Source organism: Crinia signifera, chromosome 7 (assembly GCF_055691185.1).
Source record: "Crinia signifera chromosome 7, ASM5569118v1, whole genome shotgun sequence".
NCBI lineage: Eukaryota > Metazoa > Chordata > Amphibia > Anura > Myobatrachidae > Crinia > Crinia signifera.
The window spans coordinates 9582188-9594883 of NC_139223.1; the positions used below are offsets into that span (position 1 = coordinate 9582188).

Sequence of the window (12696 nt, forward strand, 5' to 3'; positions counted from 1 at the left end):
CATCACCGGAACAATTCTATGACTGCTTCTTCACGACATGAATCTCTTTCCCATAGGATGGGGCAGGGCATCAAAAATGGTCAGCATCAGTTAATGTAAATTAAAAATGTATGTATTGTAGTTTGATGAAATGGGAAATAAGGAGGTCCAGTATTGAGACCATAACTTTGTGTGAGGATGATAGGTAAGCAGGACATTTCAGTGAAATCTCCAGCATTATTTGTTTAACGAATGGGGCCAACCCTTTGGTTTTACAAAAGTAGATGAAAGTTAATAATTGTATTTTTTTTAAAAGGATAATAGGTGCTATAAGAACTAACTAAAAGCCTACTTGAAGATATTGTTCATACACATAGACAAGTTTGATTTGACATGGCGCTACAATGGAGTAAAGAACCCTGTCTGTTTCTTGCTCATAAGCATCATACAAGTTTTTTTTTCCGATTTAACCTAACGTAACTTGCATTTGTAGTGTGTGTGTGTTTTTCTTTAAGGTGGAAGGAAAATGCTACTTTTTAACTTTGTACCTTCTTATTGTGATCTAAAGTGTTCGCTTTGAATGTGGACATTTTTGATTGAAAATTGGAGCTTTTATTGGAAATACATGTACTATTGAAGGAATTAGGCACTAATTCAGCATGGGTCGCTAATTACATAATTCACAAATTGATTATCAGATGACTGAACATGCATTAGGGAAATTAGCGACTTAGAATGTTAGGGTGTGGAAACCGGCAATTTTCTGGTAGTGTCAGAAAAAAAATGGAGGTGTGCCAATTTTTAAGGGAAGGTCTGTGATGTCAGCGCCGGCTTTGTTCATTCTGTTTCAGATGCAGATTGGTGGAAACCTCAAAGCAAAGTCTCTTCAGTGGTATGGGATTTGTGAGTAGATAGCAATAGATTTACATGCGGTGGATTTCTCCACACGGTCACCTGCAACTTCTCACATTAGCAATCCAAGCTGAATTAGGCCTTAGATGATTATGCATTATATATATATATATATATATATATATATATATATATATGTTCTTGTGCTACAAATACATAGTTTACACTTGGTTTTAACAGCTGCCATGGTTTGATTCTGTTTAGAAAACTCTTCTGGCAATGTTCCATGTCATTTTACGAAGCCTGTGTGCGGCATAAGATTTTGGCTGTGCAACTTTGGAAGGAAATTTATCATTTTTGTGCGTCACTTATATATAACTGGAAAATGACGTTCAGCATTTGTGTTAACTTTACTTCAAAATGATATTAAACATTTAAACATTCAAAACATAGCACATGATGTAGTTAATGGGTGAAACATACAGTAATTGAGTCCACAACTGCAAAAAGGGACCACTGCTGCTTTGTGCGCTGTTTCAATGTCTGTGCGCACGCTCAGCGAGTTGTGTGCATGCGCACACACGCACAGCTTAGAGAGAACACTGTCTTCTGGTCATTATCCCCTCATTGAACACTCTTCTGTCCAGTGTTTTTACAATTCTACTAGAAAAGTTTTTCTTCTTCACACTAAGCCCTATAACACATACATGTCAGTGACCACTTACACGTCACAAATCTACCAGCTCTCTGTAAGACTGCCTTCCTTCCCTAAGGGTTTGCACTTTGCATGCCCTGGTTGCTAGATATTTTTTTTCATTATTTCTCTAATCCATATCTATCTACATCATTCTCAAAGCAGCTGCCCAACTTTTACATTAAATAGTGAACATAGTACATTTTCTGACTACAATAAAAGTTACTTTGCTTATACAGTGGATAAGTGTTAGTGATAAGATAGAGCATCTATAGCGCAGTATATGGAAAACATAATTTATGTTTTTTCAATTGTTTTGCAGAGAACTTAACAGTAGCTGTACAGTATACAGCAACAGGACTGAGTTCCCTGTGAAAGTATAGCAAGTAGAAATTTGATATCCGCAAAACATACAGTATGGATATCCGGAATTTTTTCGGCAAAAAAAGTGACAAGCAGTCACAGCCTCCTGATCCCAAGAGAAGTGGGGAAAGTGGATCTATGCCCATAAGATCTGATTCTCCTGAATGTATCACAGACAGTGATGACAGTGATGCATCTATTATAGACATTCAGAATCCAAGTACAAGTTTCCATGAAGTTGGGTGTGATGAGCAGGAAGATCCTTGCTCCAGTAATAGAGAAGAGCAGGATGAAATGCAGGAAGTTGGGTGTGATGAGCAGGAAGATCCTTGCTCCAGTAATAGAGAAGAGCAGGATGAAATGCAGGAAGTTGGATGTGATGAGCAGGAAGATCCTTGCTCCAGTAATAGAGAAGAGCAGGATGAAATTCAGGAAGTACCTGCTAAAAAAAAGAAATACTATTGTGAATTTAATGCCAAAATATCAAAAAGTTATCCAGTACTAAAGAAATCTTCACGTGGAAAATATTCTGCCTATTGCACAGTATGTAACAGTGATTTTGCTATCAAACATGGTGGTGTTAATGACTGTAAACGCCATGTGGACAGTGCCAAACATAAAAAACTATCAGAAGCCCGTGATAAAAGTCAGAAATTGGTTAGCTACTTAACTACATCTCATGACGAGCATGCGGTAATTCATGCAGAAATGCTTTTTACTGGCTTCCTGATCGAGCATAACATTCCTATTTCTGCCTCTGACCATGTAGGTAAATTGATGAGGGCAATGATGCCAAATACAAGTGAGGTTGCAGTACAAAAATATGGTTGTGGTAGAACAAAAACAACTGCAATTATTAATTATGCACTTGCACCACACTGCACAAAGCCGGTTATAGAGGCTTTGAAGATCTTGCCATTTACCCTAGCACTAGATGGAGGAAATGAATCTGAGGAGAAATTATTTCCCGTTTTAGTGTCCTATTTTGATGTGGATGGAAAAGTTAAGCCAAAGCTCTTAGATCTTGTGGTTTGTAACATTGCCACAAGCATTAATATTGTAAATGCAGTAGATGAGGTTTTTAAAAAAGAAGGAATTCCCTGGAAAAATTGCATTGGTCTCTGTTTAGACAATGCATCTGTAAATATGGGAAGACACAGGTCTGTAAAAACGTTGATTCAACAGAAGAGCCCTTCTGTTTTTACAGAAGGGTGCCCATGCCATCTTGTGCACCTTGCTGCAAGCAAGGCAAACAATGAACTTTCATTTGATGCAGATGCTTTTCTCCATAAACTTACAACCTACTTCAGGTTCAGCGCTAAAAGAATTCAAGCACTGAAGGAGATGAGTGAGTTTGTGAACATTGAGTATGCTAAGATACTGCAACATGGGGCAACCAGGTGGCTTAGTATGCATTCCTGCATTGAGAGGGTGCTTAAAATGTTTCCAGCACTAAAGTCCTTCTTCCAGTCAGAAGACTGTGAGAAAAATCCCAGGAGTAGAGCTCTCTGTGACATGTTTGAGGACTCCACTACTGAGTTGTATATCTTGTTCCTTCATGCAGTTCTTTGCTCATTTAATGAGACTAACACAGTGCTCCAGTATCGTTCTCCTTTTATCCACAAATTGCAGGAGTGCTTGATGGAGTTATATAAGAAACTACTGCTGAAATTGGTGAAACCCACCATAATTAAAGCTGCTGATACTGCAGAAGGACTTCTGACCATAGATTTTTGTGATTCAGAAATCCAAATGGGGGACAGAGAACTCTTTATTGGGTTTACAACTGGTAACTATATAAGGACCTGTTCTTCCCTAGAACCCAGAGCAGTGACTAAATTTTATCGAGAAGTGAGAAACTTCTATTGTTCTGCTCTTACATATATGAAAAACAAATTTCCCTTAAATGATGATATAATAAAAGCGATGAAGGTCTTTGACTACAAAAACCGCGTGGCAGCACAATTCCAAGACATTGAAGTGCTTGCTAAATGCTTTCCCCAAGTGATAGACAACACCATGATGCAGAAAGTGCATGAAGAGTTCTCCGAGTACCGTGTGTATGACTTGCCCGAGTCCTCCTTACAACATTGCACAGAAGACGGTGTTGAAAGAGTAGATTGCATTTGGCATGAGCTGAGCATGGTTATACATCCAGCAACAGGGAACAAAAAATTTGCTATATTATCAAGTATGGCCAAATCTCTGTTAGTTCTCCCGCACAGCAATGCGGAAATTGAACGCGTGTTTAGTATGGTCCGCAAAGTTAAGACTGAGCTCAGAGGAAAATTGGCTACAGAGGGAACACTAAAAAGTCTCTTGCAGTGCAAACTTAATCTGTTTACAGATCTAAGCTGTCACCAGTTCAAGCCTTCTAAAGAGCTTTTGTCTAAAGCTAAGTCCGCAGGTTATCAGCAGCGGAAAACATATACGCGTGATGCCTAAGATGTGTTGAAACAGTATGTAACACCAGTCTAAACCTTAGCTATTCTCATTTGTAGTTAAGCCATGCCAAACTTACTACTTTTAAGAAAGCATAAAAAAAGAGAAAATGTGATAAAATGTTCCACTGGGCTGCACTTTATAAAACAGTTTACTTTAATACGGTTTACATGCTAAGTTTAGGAATTGTACTTTGCAAATTTTTCATTCTTAAGTTAATTGAGCACATTCCACTTTTGTTACCTTAAGTACACACCGTTATGTTATATTAATTAAAATGTGGTTTAAAATATTTTGTTCAATCTATTATTTTATTTATTGGACAGTAAAGGTCTTATTTGTTAAGTTATTTAAATATACTTCTGTTAATATTTACATTATGTATGTTATTTAAAGCATGATCATTTTTCAATTAAACAATTATTTTGGTAAAGCCTATTTTCTACTTCATACTATGTGTAATATAAAAGGGTAAGTTCTTGTGGCTGCCAGCACCTCAGGGCATTGTTAGTAATTCATTATTCTATATATTAACTGTATGGGACCTGACTTACATTTCATTGAGGGCAAAGTATACTAAGGAGAAGATGTGAATGTCTGTTTGAAGAACTAGTGGGTAGAGGTTCTATTTGAGTGACTGAGTTGTAAAGGAAAATCTGCTCTAGAAGGGCAGCCAATAAATTAACATATACAGGTTTCTATATGCAGTAATAATGCTACATACCTCCCAACTGTCCTAATTACTGCGGGACAGTCCCACTAATTGGAGACTGTACTGCTGTTCCAGCAGGCTGGGTCAATTGGGGAAGCTGGAGATCTCAGCTGCCCTACTGAGCAGCCGGTGATAGCTGAAGAGATGCCATGCACATGTTCATGGAAACTCCAGTGCAGGGAGAAAGCCAAGGGCTGCTTAGGGAGCGCTGGGCAAGCCCCTAAAGTGACAAAACAGGGTTGTGGTGCTAGGCCCCACCCCGTCCTTAGACCACGCCCCTTTAATCAGAGCCACACACCATTTTCAAGTTGATTCAGATTACATATTTCATGAGCATCAAACACATGGCAACCACACATGATTGCTGGTTTCAATTGTACAGCTTCTGTTCGTAGGTTGCCCATATACATACTTGCTCTGGTGGTATGCGGCTCTTCATATTTTTTTCACCAGCCACTGCAGGACACACCCCTGGGTGGAAATAGATACGCCCATATGTGTCACTAGACACGCCCTTTGGTTGATGACACACCCCTTTAATGGTTCGCGACGCTGCGCTCAGTGCATTTGCTAGCATCTAAAATCTCCCTCATTTTGCTTTTCAAAAGTAGGCAAGTATGAATTAGATATACCTGTAGCAGCCTAGTATGTACTAGGTAGGTACACTAGGTAGGCAGTAGCACTATCAGTGGCAACAGTGGACTGAGTAACTAAATAATACTGGCAGATTCAGTGCAGGCAGCACCAGTGGACTATATATATATATTTTTAATAAAATTAATTAATTATTAATATATAATAAATGGCACAGCACCAGAGGTAGGCCCCAGCACAGAGGAGACAGTAGTACTACAGGTACACAGTTAGACTGTTCTCCTAAGCAGAGAGGAGAACAGAGTACACAGCAGCACTGAGGGAGACAGCCCCAGCGAATAAAATAATTAATTACAGCACAGCACACCAGAGGTAGACCGCACAGAGGAGACAGTAGTACTGCAAGTACACAGCTAGACTACACAGCAGTGCAGAAAGCATCAGCGATTGCAAAATATTGCGCTCAAGGTCAAGCTCAAGTTTAAGCCCCAGCAGCAGCACCAACACACCCTCTCCCAACCCACTACTTGACTGGAGCGAAGATGGCGGGCGCGGCAGCCGCTTATAAAGCCTCGCGAAATCCGGCGCTGGGAGATGACGTTCTAATCACGTGGACGGACCTGAGTCAGGCGGGAATCTCCGAGCGCTGCTCGGAATCGGGCTCAGAATGATGATGTCCGTGGGGGCTCGGATCTCTGAAATCCGAACCCGCACATCTCTACATCACATACACAAGTTTCCTTATGAACACTTTTACAAAGAACTTCAGACGCAAAGCCTGCTACCTGCTATGTATTGGCCACTCAAAGACCTTCTGCCAGGAGGAGGCTGTTTAGCATTTCATTTCCTCATCACCAAGACTGCTAAATTCCTTCTTCCAGAAATGTACAAAGTGCATTGAAATTTTAGAATGCATTTCTCAATTTTCAATACAATATATTAAATATATGGTGCAGACCCAGCTCAATGCTAGTATATGTATTTATAAAATATATGTTTGTGTGCCTTGTGCCCAGCAACAGGCTTCCTCTCACTGCAGAAGTGGACCTGTCCCAGCTCAGTGCCGCTCACACAGTTTAAAACATGTCAAGTGCCCTTGTCCAAAATGGCTTAACCCCTTCAGCGCCGTGGCAGCCATTACACACGTGTGCCGGGCTCTCCGGCCACACAGTCTGTATTACAATTATATGATTTCCTTCCATTTAAATCAAGGGGGTAATGTCGACATATCTAAATATGTTTTGGGGTAAAAGGTAAAAAAGTTCCCTGACCCTTGTTTTAGACGTACTGACCACATACCCAGCTGTACAAGTGACTGAGGTCATGTGTATAACAGTATAGGATAACCGGTACAGTCACCGCTGTCACTTACCCAGCTGTACAAGTGACTGAGGTCATGTGTATAACAGTATAATATATCCGGTACAGTCACCGCTCTCACTTACCCAGCTGTACCAGTGACTGAGGTCATGTGTATAACAGTATAATATAACCGGTACAGTCACCGCTGTCACTTACCCAGCTGTACAAGTGACTGAGGTCATGTGTATAACAGTATAATATATCCGGTACAGTCACCACTGTCACTTACCCAGCTGTACCAGTGACTGAGGTCATGTGTATAACAGTATAATATAACAGGTACAGTCACCGCTGTCACTTACACAGCTGTACAAGTGACTGAGGTCATGTGTATAACAGTATAATATAACCGGTACAGTCACCGCTGTCACTTACCCAGCTGTACAAGCGACTGAGGTCATGTGTATAACAGTATAATATAACCGGTACAGTCACCGCTGTCACTTACCCAGCTGTACAAGTGACTGAGGTCATGTGTATAACAGTATAATATAACCGGTACAGTCACCGCTGTCACTTACCCAGCTGTACCAGTGACTGAGGGAATGTGTATAACAGTATAATATAACCGGTACAGTCACCGCTGTCACTTACCCAGCTGTACAAGTGACTGAGGTCATGTTTATAACAGTATAATATAACGGTACAGTCACCGCTGTCACTTACCCAGCTGTACAAGTGACTGAGGTCATGTGTATAACAGTATAATATAACCGGTACAGTCACCGCTGTCACTTACCCAGCTGTACAAATGACTGAGGTCATGTGTATAACAGTATAATATAACCGGTACAGTCACCGCTGTCACTTACCCAGCTGTACAAGCGACTGAGGTCATGTGTATAACAGTATAATATAACCGGTACAGTCACCGCTGTCACTTACCCAGCTGTACAAGCGACTGAGGGAATGTGTATAACAGTATAATATAACCGGTACAGTCACCGCTGTCACTTACCCAGCTGTACAAGTGACTGAGGTCATGTTTATAACAGTATAATATAACCGGTACAGTCGCCGCTGTCACTTACCCAGCTGTACAAGTGACTGAGGTCATGTGTATAACAGTATAATATAACCGGTACAGTCGCCGCTGTCACTTACCCAGCTGTACAAGTGACTGAGGTCATGTGTATAACAGTATAATATAACCGGTACAGTCACCGCTGTCACTTACCCAGCTGTACCAGTGACTGAGGTCATGTGTATAACAGTATAATATATCCGGTACAGTCACCGCTCTCACTTACCCAGCTGTACAAATGACTGAGGTCATGTGTATAACAGTATAATATAACCAGTACAGTCACCGCTGTCACTTACCCAGCTGTACCAGTGACCGAGGTCATGTGTATAACAGTATAATATAACCGGTACAGTCACCGCTGTCACTTACCCAGCTGTACAAGTGACTGAGGTCATTTGTATAACAGTATAATATAACCAGTACAGTCACCGCTGTCACTTACCCAGCTGTACAAGTGACTGAGGTCATTTGTATAACAGTATAATATAACCAGTACAGTCACCGCTGTCACTTACCCAGCTGTACAAGCGACTGAGGTCATGTGTATAACAGTATAATATAACCGGTACAGTCACCGCTGTCACTTACCCAGCTGTACAAGTGACTGAGGTCATGTGTATAACAGTATAATATAACCGGTACAGTCACCGCTGTCACTTACCCAGCTGTACAAATGACTGAGGTCATGTGTATAACAGTATAATATAACCAGTACAGTCACCGCTGTCACTTACCCAGCTGTACCAGTGACCGAGGTCATGTGTATAACAGTATAATATAACCGGTACAGTCACCGCTGTCACTTACCCAGCTGTACAAGTGACTGAGGTCATGTGTATAACAGTATAAAATAACCGGTACAGTCACCGCTGCCACATACCAAGCTGTACCAGTGACTGAGGTCATGTGTATAACAGTATAATATAACCGGTACAGTCACCGCTGCCACATACCAAGCTGTACCAGTGACTGAGGTCATTTGTATAACAGTATAATATAACCGGTACAGTCACCGCTGTCACTTACCCAGCTGTACAAGCGACTGAGGTCATTTGTATAACAGTATAATATAACCGGTACAGTCACCGCTGTCACTTACCCAGCTGTACAAGCGACTGAGGTCATGTGTATAACAGTATAATATAACCGGTACAGTCACCGCTGTCACTTACCCAGCTGTAGAAGTGACTGAAGTCATGTGTATAACAGTATAATATAACCGGTACAGTCAACGCTGTCACTTACCCAGCTGTACAAGTGACTGAGGTCATGTGTATAACAGTATAATATAACCGGTACAGTCACCGCTGTCACTTACCCAGCTGTACCAGTGACTGAGGTCATGTGTATAACAGTATAATACAACCGGTACAGTCACCGCTGTCACTTACCCAGCTGTACAAGTGACTGAGGTCATGTGTATGAAAGTATAATACAACCGGTACAGTAACCGCTGTCACTTACCAAGCTGTACCAGTGACTGAGGTCATGTGTATAACAGTATAATGTAACCGGTACACTCACCGCTGTCACTTACCCAGCTGTACAAGTGACTGAGGTTATGTGTATAACAGTATAATATAACCGGTACAGTCCCCGCTGTCACTTACCCAGCTGTACAAGTGACTGAGGACATGTGTATAACAGTATAATATAACCGGTACAGTCACCGCTGTCACTTACACAGCTGTACAAGCGACTGAGGTCATTTGTATAACAGTATAATATAACCGGTACAGTCACCGCTGTCACTTACCCAGCTGTACCAGTGACCGAGGTCATGTGTATAACAGTATAATATAACCGGTACAGTCGCCGCTGTCACTTACCCAGCTGTACAAGTGACTTTGGTCATGTGTATAACAGTATAATATAACCGGTACAGTCACCGCTGTCACTTACCCAGCTGTACCAGTGACTGAGGTCATGTGTATAACAGTATAATATAACCGGTACAGTCGCCGCTGTCACTTACCCAGCTGTACAAGTGACTTTGGTCATGTGTATAACAGTATAATATAACCGGTACAGTCACCGCTGTCACTTACCCAGCTGTACCAGTGACCGAGGTCATGTGTATAACAGTATAATATAACCGGTACAGTCACCGCTGTCACTTACCCAGCTGTACCAGTGACTGAGGTCATGTGTATAACAGTATAATATAACTGATACAGTCACCGTTGTCACTTACCCAGCAGTACCAGTGACTGAGGTCATTTGAATAACAGTATAATATAACCGGTACAGTCACCGCTGTCACTTACCCAGCTGTACAAGTGACTGAGGTTATGTGTATAACAGTATAATATAACGGTACAGTCACCGCTGTCACTTACCCAGCTGTACCAGTGACTGAGGTCATGTGTATAACAGTATAATATATCCGGTACAGTCACCGCTGTCACTTACCCAGCTGTACAAGTGACTGAGGTCATGTGTATAACAGTATAATATAACCAGTACAGTCACCGCTGTCACTTACCCAGCTGTACCAGTGACTGAGGTCATGTGTATAACAGTATAATATAACCGGTACAGTCACCGCTGTCACTTACCCAGCTGTACAAGTGACTGAGGTCATGTGTATAACAGTATAATATAACCGGTACAGTCACCGCTGTCACTTACCCAGCTGTACAAGTGACTGAGGGAATGTGTATAACAGTATAATATAACCGGTACAGTCACCGCTGTCACTTACCCAGCTGTACCAGTGACGGAGAACATGTGTATAACAGTATAATATAACCGGTACAGTCACCGCTGTCACTTACCTAGCTGTACAAGTGACTGAGGTCATGTGTGTAACAGTATAGGATAACCGGTACAGTCACCGGCGTCACTTACCTAGCTGTACAAGTGACTGAGGTCATGTGTGTAACAGTATAATATAAGCGGTACAGTCACCGCTGTCACTTACCCAGCTGTACAAGTGACTGAGGTCATGTGTATAACAGTATAATATAACCGGTACAGTCACTGCTGTCACTTACCCAGCTGTACCAGTGACCGAGGTCATGTGTATAACAGTATAATATAACCGGTACAGTCACCGCTGTCACTTACCCAGCTGTACCAGTGACTGAGGTCATGTGTATAACAGTATAATATAACCGGTACAGTCACCGCTGTCACTTACCCAGCTGTACCAGTGACTGAGGTCATGTGTATAACAGTATAGGATAACCGGTACAGTCACCGCTGTCACTTACCCAGCTGTACAAGTGACTGAGGTCATGTGTATAACAGTATAGGATAACCGGTACAGTCACCGCTGTCACTTACCCAGCTGTACCAGTGACTGAGGTCATGTGTATAACAGTATAATATAACCGGTACAGTCACCGCTGTCACTTACCCAGCTGTACCAGTGACTGAGGTCATGTGTATAACAGTATAGGATAACCGGTACAGTCACCGCTGTCACTTACCCAGCTGTACAAGTGACTGAGGTCATGTGTGTAACAGTATAATATAACCGGTACAGTCGCCGCTGTCACTTACCCAGCTGTACAAGTGACTGAGGTCATGTGTATAACAGTATAATATAACCGGTACTGTCACCGCTGTCACTTACCCAGCTGTACAAGTGACTGAGGTCATGTGTGTAACAGTATAATATATCCGGTACAGTCACCGCTGTCACTTACCCAGCTGTACAAGTGACTGAGGTCATGTGTGTAACAGTATAATATAACCGGTACAGTCACCGCTGTCACTTACCCAGTTGGCCATAAATTTCAGCTATTTGGAAGCTGTCCAATGTACGGTGCGCTCTGTTGTCCACCATGGTGATGATATCCGTGATCCTATAGGTTTTTCTTATCATAGTTACTCCTCCCTCAGAATATGGAGCATGAGCATGCTCAATAAATTCAATGTCATCTTCCATGGAGTATATACAGGAGTTGATCAGAGAGGATTTACCATGTCCTGTGAAACCAAACAGCTGCAGGAGGACCCGGTTATATCCCTGATTCCCCCGTGGGCAGGCATCCAGGCTGAAGGTACGGATGTTCTGTCTCAGCTGTCTGTAATCCATGTCTCTTATGTCTCTCCGTCTGTCTGTTATCTCCTGTGCTCAGAATTATATTTACTGTATGCTGTACTTTAACCTGCTCATTAACTGCCACCATTCTCTTTCACTTTCATTTCATAAAATGTACAAAGCTCTGGGAATTCCCAAACAATGTGGGAGATGTACTGACCCTTGGACAGTGATAAAATGGAGAGAGGTGCTTACAGACATAGCGAATGTGCATAGCGATCTTTTCAGCACACATGTGGTACACTGCTCTTTATGGGTACACCTTTTGTGCCACAGACCCACATTGGTTGCCAGAGCTGCCTATAGATATATTAAAAGTGAATGCCCCAGAAATACATTCCTTTGGGGGGTTGCTTAGCAACCACCCCGCAGCAGCACTAACCGCACAAGAGCACTAGGACCAAAGACTAGGACGAAGTCCTGGAAGCGGCTGAGCAGGAAGAAGACAGCTTGCCTTGCAGGGAATGGTGGCCAGTGAAGAAATAAAGGAGGAGCTGGACCTAGGCGCACTGAGGAAAGCAGTGCCGAGTCTAGAGATGGGCAAAGTGACTCACTAAAAAGAGCAGTGCTCATTTGATCACTCAGTTTGTTTGAACAGTTCACTAGTTCATTAGCTTACT

At 42.0% G+C, this 12696-nt stretch overlaps 1 protein-coding gene across 2 annotated transcripts in view; it reads right to left on the reverse strand.

Moving 5' to 3' along the window:
* LOC146019742 (uncharacterized) overlaps positions 1–12289 on the reverse strand; it is a 98146-nt gene extending 85857 nt beyond the window's left edge. The window contains exon 1 of one of the 2 annotated variants that reach the window (XM_083152269.1): positions 11956–12289. In XM_083152269.1, the coding sequence (XP_083008395.1) occupies positions 11956–12070 (115 nt within the window). In that variant the 5' untranslated portion in view covers positions 12071–12289. Of the gene's footprint in view, positions 1–11751 lie in introns of both variants that reach the window. The other variant, XM_083152268.1, reaches the window with a different exon arrangement.
* Positions 12290–12696: the final 407 nt, after the last annotated feature.